Source organism: Micrasema longulum, unplaced genomic scaffold, assembly GCF_059751315.1.
Source record: "Micrasema longulum isolate JH-2025_06_02 unplaced genomic scaffold, ASM5975131v1 h1tg001218l, whole genome shotgun sequence".
Taxonomy (NCBI): domain Eukaryota; kingdom Metazoa; phylum Arthropoda; class Insecta; order Trichoptera; family Brachycentridae; genus Micrasema; species Micrasema longulum.
The window spans coordinates 204,131-219,155 of NW_028278405.1; the positions used below are offsets into that span (position 1 = coordinate 204,131).

The following is a 15,025-nucleotide window of genomic DNA, read 5'->3' on the forward strand; positions in this document are numbered from 1 at the left end:
ACATAATATAATAATATATCCAATCGCAGGATTATATATACATATATGCTTTTTATTTTCATCATCAACTATTATTATAATTTTATTTTATATTTTATTTAATTTATACACGGTTTTTCAGGGCCAGACCGCGAAACTTCAGAGGAATAATCCTCAATGGTAAGCTTTAAAAAAATCCCGATAATTTTTTTCCTAAAGTAATTAAATTTTATTTTTCATGATCTCAAAATCCATTTTGTACTCCAACTCCAACCAACTCCAGTACATCTTGAATTTCTCGGATTAGCATCCCTTCCGTAAACCCCTACCCCTCCCTGATAAAAAAAACATTGCGATAAAAACATATTTGACCAACGAAGTGATACGTACCAGACGCGGACAAGAGAAGCGGCTGGGTAGGAGGGGTGTAGGGGTTTGTGGAGGGACTGCTTGTCAGAGAAATTAAGGATTTATTACATTTTGAGAGAATTAAAAAAAAAAAAAACGACTTTTTGGAAAAATAAATTTAGGATTCTTTTTAAAGCTTACCATGAGGAATGTTTCTCTAAAGTTTCGCGGTCTGGCCCTGAAAAATCGCGCTCTTTAACTTCACAAACATCAACAGATGGAAGAATTGAAGAAATATAGATGTTCAAATATGGGCAGAATGGTGAATGTTACACAGTGTATAAAGTGGCCACTTAAACCAGCCGATGACAGTTCATAAGCCCTGTAGATGCCTAGACATCTATATTGCCTTCTTTCAAATGTTCTTCATCTCTGTTGTAATATGTTAGTAAAAAATGTATCGTTACGGGTCCTTCAATTCCACTTGATCGAGGAATATCCATCTCGTCCTCCCAAAAACGTATGCCGATGATGCGGTTATAATTAACGATTCAGTCGCGGGTCTTCAGGCCACTGTAGATAGCCTAAATAGGTACTTCGCATGCGTGGGTTTAAAAATCAATATTACAAAAACCCATGTATTGTTTAACACTTTATGCCTTGATGCCTAAAATCCCCTGACTGTCAAACCAAATCATCGAAAGGGTCGAGAGTTTCAAATACTTGGGAGTATATGTTACGGAAAATGACAGCTTTCAAAAAGAACTGGGACTGCGGCTAGGAATAGCGGGCGCCACATTCAACAGTATGAAGGCTGTCTGGAGATCGGATATTTACTCAGACTAGCCTTTATAACGCCTGCATGTTACTCACCTATTCTCCACCTCACTAGGGCTCAAAACAGCAAAATACTGAGTTTTGAGAATACGTGTCTCAGAAGAATATTGGGTGTGCGGTGGTTTGACTATGTGCGGAATGATGGAATAAGAGAACGGACGTAGCAAACTATGGTGACAACTGTGATCAAGCGGAGGTGATACGGTTGGCTTGGCCATGAATTGCGGATGCTTCCTGAGAGCCTTAACCACGCTTGCCTACTTTACAAGGCATCAGGTTCTCGACGTCCTGGACGTCCACTGCTGACTGTTCGACGGCAGTTCAAAAATGCAAAATAATGTGAAAAGAACGTTTGTCACCTTAAAGATAAAATAGTTGAGCTCTTATGTTTTAATCATTGACAGCTTACCCACCACATACCGCACACCGCATCTGAGGACATAAGTCTCCTTGGCGGTGCCCACATACATGGAAAATTTGCTCGTTGTCAAACGAGAAAAGCTGCCCGAAGGAGCTCTCTGAAATCTGGTAGCCTTAGCATCTTTGAGCTGAAAGAAAGTAATCCAGAAGTACATAATATGTACTTAATTGGATTGAGGAGAGAGGGAAGTGAATTTTTCACTGACTGGGATTAAATTGATTGGACATGATCACTTCGCCGAAATGATTACAAAACTTTCTTAAAGCCTTGAAATTCTTTTTAAAAGCCACCAGATCTGTATATCCGACAGGACCTATAACAGGGCTACGGATAGTAGCGAGAAGCTCCATTCGGTAATCATAGAGAAGGGGAAAGAGACAAGACCACAGGATGTGTTCAGAAGATTAGTTAGGATATCCGCAGCAGCACGAAGGGGAGTCAACAATATTAAAAACAAATATTTTTATATTAAATTTACCATGACCTGATAAAAACTGCGTAGTCCAGTGATCGGGGATAATGGAGGATTCAGTGGGGAAATGCATTCAGCAAAACGCGTATTTGGACCGAGTCCTTAGACCCACCAAACGTATTTAATCATTGACATATAAAACATAGACACAGGCGTAAAATAGCTTTTACACGAAAACGTACCCATAGTTACTAAGTTTGTTTATTTAGGTACACCAGGGCTGCATTCAACTATTATGCATATGCCACCAAAAATTGGAGAATACTCACTTTTTGTACATAAAAAAAAATATTTTAACTTTAATAATCAACATTCGTTTTTGATGGATCCCAATCAGGTTCTTTCCTTAAATTCTTCATAATTTCGACTCATTTATTTATTTTCACCGATTTTCTGTAAGTGCAAAAATAATATTTACTCTCATTAATTATATTTTACGAAAAGCTTCGCAATTGCGAAGATTTTTTTTTTATGTATATTTTTTTGTTTTTTTACATTAAACATAAGTGATAAAACAGAGCGTTAAAAAATAAAGCATAATTACATAGCAATGAAATACATATTAATAGTAAAAATAGTAAACAAAAAATCTCACAAAGGCATGGCTTGTTCGTGGGTATACAAGAAAATGTTAATGAATTTTTGCTCCTATAATAAATGATAGATATTTATAATTTTTGTGTAACATAAGAAAGAAAATGTAAAATTTTCTGTAAAAGATTATATGGTATTTTCATAGTAATCAAAAAAGGAAATGAAAATATTAAAATAAAAAAACACAAAAATATTCTTTATAATTAAAGGGCAACCAAATAAATCATAGAAAAAAGAGTTCATATCTTTAGTTTGAATCCAGGAGAGTGCATGTTTTTTAAAAGAAGGAAAATTTTGAAAGTTTGGAATCAATAAAATATTATCAGTAAAAAAAGAATTGAAAATTTTTGGGCCTACATATAACCATACTCATTTGTAGTCCTAATTAATCTTAACTATGTAGTTAAATTTTATAATGCAGGTAAAATAACATGTTTTTTTAAAAGAAGGAAAATTTTGAAAGTTTGGAATCAATGAAATATTATCAGTAAAAAAAGAATTAAACATTTTTGGGCCAATAAAATATGCTTGTCTCTGTGCGAACCTCGTTTTACAATGTGGTCTTTCTAACGCACGATTCCTTCTTAGACTTGATCTATTTGAATTGCTTGTAAATAAATTTTGGTTCTTAAATATACATTTTAAACATTGAAAACAAAATATTTGTCTTAGGTCTAAAAGATGAGATTCTTGGAACAATTGGAAAGAGGGAAAAGTGCGATTTTTGTGAAGCATTATTTTTAATATACATTTTTGAATAGTTTCTAATGGTTTAATATGGTTGTTGTAAGTTCCCCCCATCCAATTATTCCATAGGAAAGCGATGACTGTATAAGTGCATGATATACCATTTTAATCGTATTTAACTGGGCGTAAATACTTAGTCGTTTGAACACATAGGTTAAATATCTTAGTTTATTAACAATTACTTCAAGATGATTAGTCCATTTAAGTTGACAGTCAATGATTACTCCCAGGTATTTTATGCACCTTTCAGACTTCATGTTTTCTCAGTTATTACATATGTCAAAATTACAATATTTGTTTTTGAAATATTACATTAAGGGAAGAAGAAGGGGAAGATGATTTTGAGTTGTAAAATGGAATAAAGAGTGTTTTATTACAATTTAGCGAGAGAAGATTTCGATTCAACCACTCCTTGATAATAGTTATACATATATTGGCTTTTTTGAAAGTATTATCCCAGATATTACTTTGTACAATTATTGCAGTATCATCTGCATAAGAAACTAATTTACCAGGGACAGCTATTTTACAAAAATAATTAATATATATAAGAAACAACAAAGGGCCGAGAACCGTTCCTTGTGGGACTCCGTGTATAGCGGTCTTAGTACTACTAATATTAATTCCGATTCTGGTACATTGCAGTCTATATGCTAAGTACCTTAAAAAAAACAACAAGCACTCATTTTTAATGCCAATTTGACGTAATTTCTATATCAAAATTCTATGATTTACTGTATCAAATGCTTTTTTAAGATCTAAAAAAATTGTTAAAATTTTCATATTCGCATCTAGACCAGAACAAATTTCATGTGTAAGTTTAAATATTGCATCATCTGTACTGCAATTAGGTCTAACTCCAAACTGGTTATTTGACAAAAGATAATTAGTTTCCATAAAATTCATAATTCTTTTTTTAATACATTTTTCTAGGATTTTTACTAGTTGTGAAATCAATGTTATTGGTCTATAATTATCAGTTTTACATGTAGAGCCTGATTTGTGAATTGGTACTATAATCGAAATTTTAAATTTACCAGGAAATACACCCTTTGAGATACAATTATTGAACAAATATTTACCAAGAATAAGTTACACAATACTTTTTACAATGTTTATTCAAAAGGTTTTTAAACGCTTTCATGGTACGAATAGGTAGGCATTTTGATTTCGGTTCTAAACGACACGCTCGGCTGGCGGTCGAAGAACGACTTAATACGCGTTGGGCATGACTGAGCTATTGGACAAGAGTTAAGTTTCATCATTTTTGAATGCTCAGGGCATGTTTATATGTATTAGTGTGCAATGGTTTTAATGGAATAATTAACAGATATTGGTTTGATTTATCATAATTATCGGTTATTATCAATCATTATGATTTAAGTCATCGTATTCTCCTAGCTAAATCTTTTAAATAATTTATTTTAAGTGAGATCGTTGGACTGATTTTTTTTACATACGTATTCCGCTTCATAGCGTTATTTTTAGAAAACACCTTAAGTTGTAACATAACCATTTTTTTCCAGATCTATCGAATTATGTATTCATTTATTTATTGCCCACAACTTTATCGCATTGTTTATATAATCGATTTAATAAGAAAGTATGGCAAGTTGCGAGTGTCTCTTTTTATGTAGAATCAACCGTGACATTAGACTTCAGCGTTTGAATGAAATTCTAAACATTCTCTCTCACAATACAAAAAGCAAAGTTATCTTATTATGGGCCTGTTCTTGAACACACGTATATGAAAGTAACGCTCAAAAGCTTGTCTCTCACGAAACAAATTTGAGTTCAGTTAAACGGTGCACCAGTTTCTAACAGTCACATTAGACTGAACTGATGATTTTCTTATTCCCTTTGTGAATTACATGAACTTAAGATCAGTATAACGATTTGGGCATTGCACAGTGCACAGTGCACACTGGTGCAGGGAACAAAATGATATGGACGTACGGTAAAACAAACAGTATTTTGATTAGGTCCAAATGTTTGTCGACAATGCTGGATTTATAAAGGTATAAATTTGTTGGGACAAAGAGAGAAAACATTTTTGAGAAGGTAATATGGAAGTACCTACAGATATTTGCTTGCCTTACGATCTGTCTTTGGGTGGTACAAGTGGCCACTTTACACACTGATGAAAGTTCCGAGGTTCGCATCCCGCTAACAAAAAGAATTAAGTGTACTTTTTTTTATCGATAGTCGATGTCATTTTATATCGATTATACCGTCCCAAATGAGTTTTTTTTATATAATTCCAGGGCCCCGATTACAATGGAAAGCTAACATTTATCTTCGATTTTATCTACAAAGTAAAATTAAGTTTTCTGTATTAAAAGCAGAATATGCATATTTTTTTTCTTTTAAACATGTTCAACTATAGGTTACCGACGAGGATACCTTAAATATTCATGCAAATATACTCATTTTCGTACACACATATCGTTTTTTTTATAGACAGTCGAAGATAGCTCTGTTAACTTCCTATTGTAATAGGGGCCCAGGGCCGCAATTATGAACAGCTTTCTTCATCGTTTTATGTTCTATATTACGTCTATATTACCTTTTCCAAAATGTTATTCATCTCTGTTGTAATATGTTTATATTAACAGCTCCCCAGGTAGTAGAATCGAGTGCTGGTCTACATAAGTTTGGCCAAATTCAAAATATTGTTTATAAATCCACCTGGTCCACGAAGAAGTAATTAGAGAAGAAAAAGAAGAAATTAAAAATAAAAAAATTCAGGCGTTGCCTAGTATGTAGGGGAAATAATTCAATTAGATGAATTTCACCCGCGTAAATAAAGGTTTCAGCTCTTTAACTTCACAAACATCAACAGATGAAAAAAATTTCATGTCCAATAAAAAGTAGAAATAACATTGACTCCATATTTATGTTTAATTTGCTGAATGGCTTAATTGATGTACCATCGTTACTGGAACAAGTGGCATTTAATGTTCCGATCCGACGATTGCGAAATAATAATGTGCTGTTCCTCGATCAACACAGCACAAACTATGGCTTGCATGCACCAATGTCCCGACTGTATCGTATCGTAAACTCGAGACAAGATCTGGACTTTTTTGATGTAAGTCTTTATAGATTTAAAAATTCACTAAGATAGACCGGATCTTGTCTTGAGGTAGTATTTTTTTTTGTCCTAGCTTTAATTTTATTTAGTTGTATTTTATTTCATTAGTGCCTGTATTTATTGTAAGAAAATGTATTTACCATCGTTAGAATGGACTGCATAAGTCCGTCAAATAAATAAATGAACGAATTGAAGGAATATAGATGTTTAAATATGGGCAGAATGGTGAATGTTACACAGTGTGAAAGTGGCCACTCAAATCAGCCAATGACAGGTCATAAGCCCTGTAGATGCCCAGACTTCTATATTCATCATCATCAGTTGTGCTACAGCCCGTTGTGAGCCCTGGCCCTCCTGGCCTCCAGAATTTGTCTCCATTCCTCCCTGCACCCTGCGGCTCTTCTCCAGTTCGTCAGGCCAATCGCTCTAATGTCACTTTCCACATTATCCAGCCAACTTAATTTTGGCCTGCCTCTGCTTCGTCTGCCTTCCAAAATGGTATAAATATTTTTTTGGGGTGCATTCATTCTGTGCACGTGGCTCAACCATTGTAATCATCTTTTTATGATGAATTGTGCAATGTTGGGATCACCATACAGTGCCTCTAATTTATGATTAAACCGTCTCCTCCACACCCCGCTTTGGTTTAGAGCACCAAATATCTTCTTTTATTTTTCTTTCAAATACTTATATACCATATTTTCATCTCTTTTGGCCATAACCGTGCATTTGGCACCATATGCAATGACCGGTCTGAGGAGAATTTTATGAATAATGGTCTTAGTTTTTCTAGTAAGCAATTTGGATCCCAGATGTTTAAAAAAACATAATAACATCTGTTTGCTGCCGATAGCCGTGTTCTAATCTCAGTACTATGATTGTTATCATTAGTCATTTCAGTACCTAAATATTTAAAGGAGTTGACATTGTCTACGTGGTGTGACCTAACGTCAATTGCCTGATGTAGATAATTTATTTGTGACTTTCTTGCTAACATATATTTAGTCTTAGATGTATTTATTTCAAGACCCATGTGAGACTACTATATTATCTTATCTAAAATGTTAACTATACCTGTTGCAATATGTTAATATTAACAGCTTCCCAGGGAGTTGAATCCAGTCCTTGTCTACATAAATTTAGACAAACTCAAAATACTACTAAAAATATATATCTAGAGACATTATTTGTCTGAGCAAGAAGATTGAATTATCTTTTTCTGATTGTCCATGTTGTTTCCAGGGCCCTCCCGTAGTGCGGCTTGCTGCCTGTCAAGTAACAAATGAAGATCGACAAAAACAAGGAAACTTTGTTCTTCGAGAGAAACAATCTTTGTGACTGAACTTACAACATATATATATATATATATTTATATATATATATACATTATACATACACCGCACATCATGGATAACAAGGTTAGTGTCATATTAACTTAATTCATTAAAATCCTCCTATACGTTGTATATTTCATCATATTATGAAGTAATCAGATTCCCTCAGATAAGACCATAAAATTAAGAATAGCCCAGAAACCGCATACGCGCAACAAACAGTAACGACTAAACTACTCTTAAAAGAGTAGTTTGACGTTTTGACCTATTAGTTTCATTGTAGACGTCGCTCAGTACGCAACTCCCGATTTGAATTCAAATATGCCGTGTTGTGTCGTTTTAAAGCGTAGAATACTGCTGGTAAATTAAAGAAACAGGATGGGATCACATTTCATGTGTAAGTAGCAAATGCATTGCTTAAAAATTGAATTATTTTTCCATCTGTCAGATTGCCAAAGAAAACAAAATGAACATTTTTAAAAATATGTTAGTTTCATTATTCTTTTACCTTGCTTGTAATGTACAAGGTTTATATTTACTTCAAAGGGATAGTTATTTATTTGTTTACTTCAAAAAAAATAAATTATTCTATTTAATTTACTTAAATGAAAAACTTTGTCAAGTTATTTAGTTATTTTATGTAAGGATCGGTGGAATGTTTCGGCTGTGACCTGTTTCAGGAGCTTCTCCGCATTTGTTCTAGCACAATTATTAATTAACAAAATGAACATTATGTTAGTGTTGCCAGGGTAGTGAAAAATTGTTACGCTACTTTGCTCATCTAATGAGAGAAATAATGGAAATTGGACCCCTCGGATTAAACAACGCCGTGGTGGAAATTTGACCGACATTATCTTTAAAACATCAAATATTATTTAACATGACATAAAAATATCCGTTTTATGAAAAATAAAAGTTGTTTTATTTTTAAGTTCAAGGTTCATAAATTAAATTACTCTTATTAAATGACCCTTTACTTATCTACTCTGTTGTGTCAATCAATCTTTTCGCGTGTACAATAAAATTTAAGAGAAATTAACAAATTGTTTTTTTTTTATTACAATTATCTTACATTTGTGTTATGATTATATTTTTCGTAATCTGGCAAAATTACGCGGTGACTTCACGCATGCGCGCGGTGGAAGTGGGGCAAAGTGGAGGGTTATTTGGACACAGTCCGATGTATTTAAATATGATTCTACGCTCCTTGTGGACTATTCATATTTCTATGGATAAGTCATGACAAACAAAAAAACAATCATGTCGTTTGTATGCTAATGAAGAAAAACGCAGACAAAATGCAGTACACAAGATAAAAGCGCATAATCAAAGGCTGCCTGCCTATAACAAAATAACAATTATAATAACCACTTTTACAAAATACTCCCTTTACAAAGCGTAAACTTAAAAAAACATACCTGTGTGACGATGTTGCGAGAGCGATGAAACCAGTTGTCAACCTAGCACTTATTTTATTCATCACAATAAACTTCCACTACGAACTCTAATCAATTAATTTTAACGTCTCATATTTAAAAAAATTGGGACAGTTTGTCTTTTCTATGTAGGAGCAGATTTTTTCTGTCTCTTGTATAATGACAGTGTTAAGCTAGGGTTTCCTAGGACAGCGGTGCCCGTATCTTAACGGCCGTAGTGAACGGTGATGCGGTGGGAAGCCGTCGTAACGTCGTCTAGAGAGTGGTTTCCTAGGGAAACGGTGTTAGATGGTGTTGATAACACCGTTTTACTAGAAAACCATACTCTAGTCATCGTTACGACGGCTGTCCACCGCATCACCGTTCACTACGGCCGTTAAAATACGGGCACCGCTGTCCTAGGAAACCCTAGCTTTAGTGTTGATAAACGAGCATTTACAGGGCTTATAACTTGTCATTGGATGGTTTAATATATCGTAATACACACAGTGCAGTATTATCTATTCCGCCTATGTAGGTAATAATACGAATATCCGTATTTTCACGGTTTTTCATTCTTTCGGAAGGCAGGAAGTGCTTCCCTCATTGCAAAATATTATTGCGTGGCTCTGATGAGAACCTAAATTGAGCCAATCGTCTTAGCGTTTCTGCAGTTTTAAGGCCAAACATCAAACATTTATGATTCCGGCTGGCGAGGACACCGCTATGCGCTTATCTCAATATTTTGATTGCATCATAATGAAGACTGCACGCGATATTTAGTAAATACATTTGTTTTAATGGTGTGACTTCATCATTATAATTTCTCTATCCGCGCATAGTGCACTAAATTAGTACTCCAATTACAGCGCATCGGGATAGTTTTTATTACACGAAAGGTAATCACAGGTGCTAAAACAAACAGCATAGACAGTTAAATATTGCAAAGAAAAACCACCTATTTACAACAATTGCTTATTTATTTATTTATTTTATTCATTAACGCCCAAAAGGCATTTATCGAGGTAATTAGTAAAGGATTAGTTAAGTATGCCTCGGTCGGTAGAAAAAAGTGGTTAAAAACAAAGTTGTTATTATTTATTTTATTATAATTTAACCTAATTTAAATTTCAGTTAAATTTTACATAACTTTAAATGGAATATCATCATCATCATTATCATCATTCCAGTTCCGTTTCCTAGTTGGGGCGTGTGGTATCCACAAAGAGCCTCCACGCATCTCTATCGGCTGCCAACTCCTTTGCGTCGTCTCAAGTCACGTTCTCGTCCCGAAGTTCTGACATAAACTGCCGACGAACAGTCAGCAGTGGACGTCCAGAACGTCGAGAACCTGATGCCTTGTAAAATAGGCAATCGCGGTTAAGGCTCTCAGGAGGCATCCGCAGTACGTGGCCAAGCCAACCGTATTGCCTCCGCTTGATGACAGTTGACACTGAATTACTTCATTCCGCTCAAAGTCAAACCACATGGAATATACACATTCAAATAAATATTTTATAAAAAATTCATACCTTTTATATTTGATTCATTCATAGGATAGATATGATAGATTCCCTTTCAGCACCTAATGGTGCTTATGGCACTGCATTGGTACACCGATCACAGCGTCTCTTGATCATTTTTGTTACAGATCTATGATATATTCTAGTGTAAAAACACCATTTGAAATAAATATTTCTTTTCAACCATGTCGAGAATCGAACCCGAGAACTCTCGCATGATAGGCAAACGCGCTGACCATTACACCTCGAGGCCGACTAAAAGAAAAATAAAAAGAAAAATAAATTAAAATACCTTAACATTTATGTAATTTAAAATTCCTTTATTTCTTTTTAAAAACTAAAAAAAAAATCCGTTTATGACTTTAAAAAAGTCAAATTAATATAACTAATTTTTCTCAAATACTTGTCACCGGTACCTACCAGTATACGTTCAGAGTAAATTTTAACAGGCCTAACCAGCTGGTAAAGAAGATATTTTACCTAATATATTTTCGTTATATTTCTGTTACTTTTATTGTATCGTGATTTCGAGAGAACTGCTTTTTAAAATGGCATATTTGTACGATTTCCTTGTTTATTATCAGACTAAAGCCTTAACCGCGAACCACGACCGTTCATTTAATAAATTTACTTTCCTACAACCTACATATATGTAAGTACATTGTGCTCATAATCGAATGCAGAATTCGTTATTATCAATGAAGGTCGCTAGAGTAATTAGCCGATTTCCAAGTGCGGCGAGAAACACTGATACCTCTGTGCCTCTGTGTTGCCGCTACCGTTGCCGTCGTGTACGTGTACGACTGTGAGGATAGTATGAGACGTAGGTACTGATATTGGTCGATAACTCAAATTACCTGTAGGAAATTTTGAACATGTTTTCCCTTTTTTTTTTTTTTGAAAATATGATTTACACCATGTTACTGATTAAGTTTTGATTGATTTGGTGTTTATTTTGTAGAACTCCATATTTAAACTTATAATATTAGAAAACAAACACTGATTTGAGTCTACTGAAGGCTTTATTTTGTTTTTACAAATATAAAAAATATAAAAACAAAAACTTCGAGACAATTGTTTCGCCTTGTTAGGGTATTTTCAAACGAATGTGAAGATTAGATGGATTGAATGTCCTTCTATAGTTATATAATTCATGGTATAAGTTTAAGTAGAAAATAAAAATAATATTATGAACTATAGCATGAACATTTGTACATTAATCATAATTGAGGGAAAAACCAATGGTTAAGGGCGAGGCTAATACCCGTATGCAGAGACAAACCTTAAGGTGAGGAGAGTACATTCTATTGTCTTCACCTTCGGGTTATTCTCTGCATTTGAAATTAGAATGTACTTTCCTCACTTTAAGTTTTGTCTCTGCATACGGGTATAAGTGTTTAGTAGGTAATGGGGAATTTAGGTATTTATATTTGAATTTCGGGAAAAATATAACAAAGTAAGTATTTATTGACATACAAGTATGTATTGTGAGATAAGTTTTTTATTTTTTATTAAATTACCTGCTTTGTAATGTATCAAAACATTACACTATCAATACTCCTTCATGGATGAGTTCTGTAATGTTCTCGATGTTAAAAATTAATTAATAAAATAAAATAAAATTTACTAACTGTGAATAATTATGTCCGTATTTCCAATGAATACTTTAAATACAAAATGGTTGCATTCATAGAAACAAGTTCACGTGGGTGGAATATTGAACACGACATTACAAGGAAAACCCATTTATTAAACGGGGGAATTACATACCTACAAGAGTCATATCACAGAAAATTTTACATCGGTCTCTACTATATAGAATACACAGGTATTCCGCATTGAGGAAGATAATTTGAAGTACTATGCTATTATACGCGGCAACTTCTTCGTCGAGTTTTCTTTTAGAAATATTCAATTTCCTTAGCTCACTGGATTGTAAGAAAACGACGTAAAAAAACTCGCGAATATTCTCCGCTCACTTTGCGAAGATAAGCTTTAAGTTAAGCTTTTTAAAAATAATTCAAGAACTATATTTTTGTGTGAATTGTTTAAGAGTCTTTCTGTATTTGGCTGAAGGGCATTTTTTACGGAATCACATTAGATCTGTTTCTAAGGAAGCGGACATGCGCCTCGATTATGATCGTTATCTTCATCTGTATATATAGAGACGGTATACTTAACTTCTGTACTATGTGTATTTTCCTCAGTATGTTCTACCTACTTGCCATATTGACATCATATGATCGAAACAAACTAATGAATCACGGCAAAAATTAGTCCACGTTCCTTACTCCATTGACATTTGAAATAGTCCTCATTTATATTTTAAATAGGCTTCTGTGGTAAAAAGTGCCCACTTCAAAGCGATTATAAACTCCAATAAATCCCAATTCAAGCAAAAAACGCTCGCTTGAACATGATTTTAAAAGACTTTTGACACTTACCAATACTATATGCCTTATATCGTCTGTATTTATCTACCGAGCGACTATAAAGCTGAATTCTTTAACTTCTCGATACGTAAAATCCGAAAGATAGTAAAACAGACGGAAAAAATATAAAAACCTAATTTATTTTTTACATTGGTAACATTTTACGGCTAGATGTTCTTGTATGTTAATAGGGCAGCATTTAGCTTGTCTAGCCACTGCATCTAACCACTCGTTTCCGAAAATAACAGTTATGTCAGAATTAATTTCGACTTCAAAATTTATTTATTTCTCTCTCATATTTTTAATAGGCTTTTAAGAAAAAAAGTGCCAACCTCAAAACGATTAAAAATTTTAATAAATCCTAATTAACAGGATATTATCCAATAAATATAACAATAACTAAATATTTTACCAATCCAAGTTCGCCCGCACTTTGAGTATTCAAATGCTATGCGGTCCCTTATAGTCTGGGACACCCTAATGTAGACATTAGGGTGTCCCAGACTATAAGGGCAATTTTTTTTTACAGATTGAGACACGCATACCTTTTTATTTTGTTTCATTTGACCTTAATAACTAAAAGTTTGTATGGAAACCATCGGGGAATATTTTTACTTAATATTTATTTTGTAAATAAAACAATGGTACTTTGATTATTATATCATGTTTATTATGTATTATACATATTAATTATTTAAAGGACATTATTAATTAAATTTTCTTTTGAAGGTTTTTTTTTTTACAGTCAGAATATACTTTTCTGTGTTCTTGTACGCAACGTAATAAATATTGTTTTTGTTCCTCGTCCACTGTGATTAAGCCATGAAAGTCTTGCATCAACTTAACAGCTCTTTCAGCCGTATTATTAACTGCTTTCAGTGACTGCACCTTCATTTTAACGTGTTGAAACGAAGCATTAGCAAGCCACAAAGTAGGACACTCCATGAGAAAACTGTCATCAATTTTGAGTCGCCTGAAAAAGGATCTGCTGTTCATGGAAACAAAGTCATCGATGTTTTTTTTTCGAAAAGAGGCCCGCTAAGTTCTTCTCTCGATGGAAAGTAGCGTTTATTGTGGACCGATGGATTTTCTTTGGCCAAATTAGCAACTATTTTTACTTTACTTTCTTGGTTAATATCATCGTCAAATAGAGACAAGATAGACATTTCGTCTGCTAAATACCACAAATGCTGCCAAAACTTCTGTATAGCCGCTTTTGATATAGTTTTGTCGACCATTTCGTATGCCTTCACAGCCTTCAAAAAGCACAAGTACTGGTAGGGCGCTTTTACCGCTAAAGTGCATTGCAGCCAAGGCTTGACATAGGATGTCGCGATAAACAGGCAGACGTCTAATAGAGCTGTTTTGTCCTTATTTGACATTTTGAATTGAGAGCTAAACAACGATATTTTTAATAAATAAATAGCTCTCGCCGTCCACCTGGCGCCTGGAGGCTGAATTTTAAATTCAATTACTTTATCTCCGCCAAGAAATATTATGCAGAGCTCTATTAACTCTTGATAGTCATCTCTTACAATTTCTTTGGTCAATTCAGTTCTGTAATACTCTAAAAGTTCATCAATTTTAGAATCGTTCAGACGTAATAGCGTTTATTTGTGGCTTTGTATCTTCTCTACATTGATGTTTTTCCAGTTTGATCGAAAAATTTTGAATAAAGGGATATCGGTACTTGTAGTGACTTGGCTGATTTTGGCCTCGAACACAGCTTTTAGTACCAATTCGTAGATGTGACGGCAGCAAGCAAAAATTAACATTTCTCTGTTCAATTTCTGTTCGAGAAGCACACATGCACCATTTATTCGGCCTGT

General features: G+C 33.9%; 1 protein-coding gene across 2 annotated transcripts in view; it reads left to right on the forward strand.

Moving 5' to 3' along the window:
• The window catches only part of LOC148276431 (sodium-dependent nutrient amino acid transporter 1-like), an 86,709-nt gene that overhangs the window by 498 nt on the left and 71,186 nt on the right, over nt 1-15,025 (forward strand). The window contains exons 2-3 of one of the 2 annotated variants that reach the window (XM_088234281.1): nt 122-159; nt 7,735-7,910. In XM_088234281.1, the coding sequence (XP_088090407.1) occupies nt 7,899-7,910 (12 nt within the window). In that variant the 5' untranslated portion in view covers nt 122-159; nt 7,735-7,898. The remainder of the gene's footprint in view (nt 1-121; nt 160-7,734; nt 7,911-15,025) is intronic. The other variant, XM_088234280.1, reaches the window with a different exon arrangement.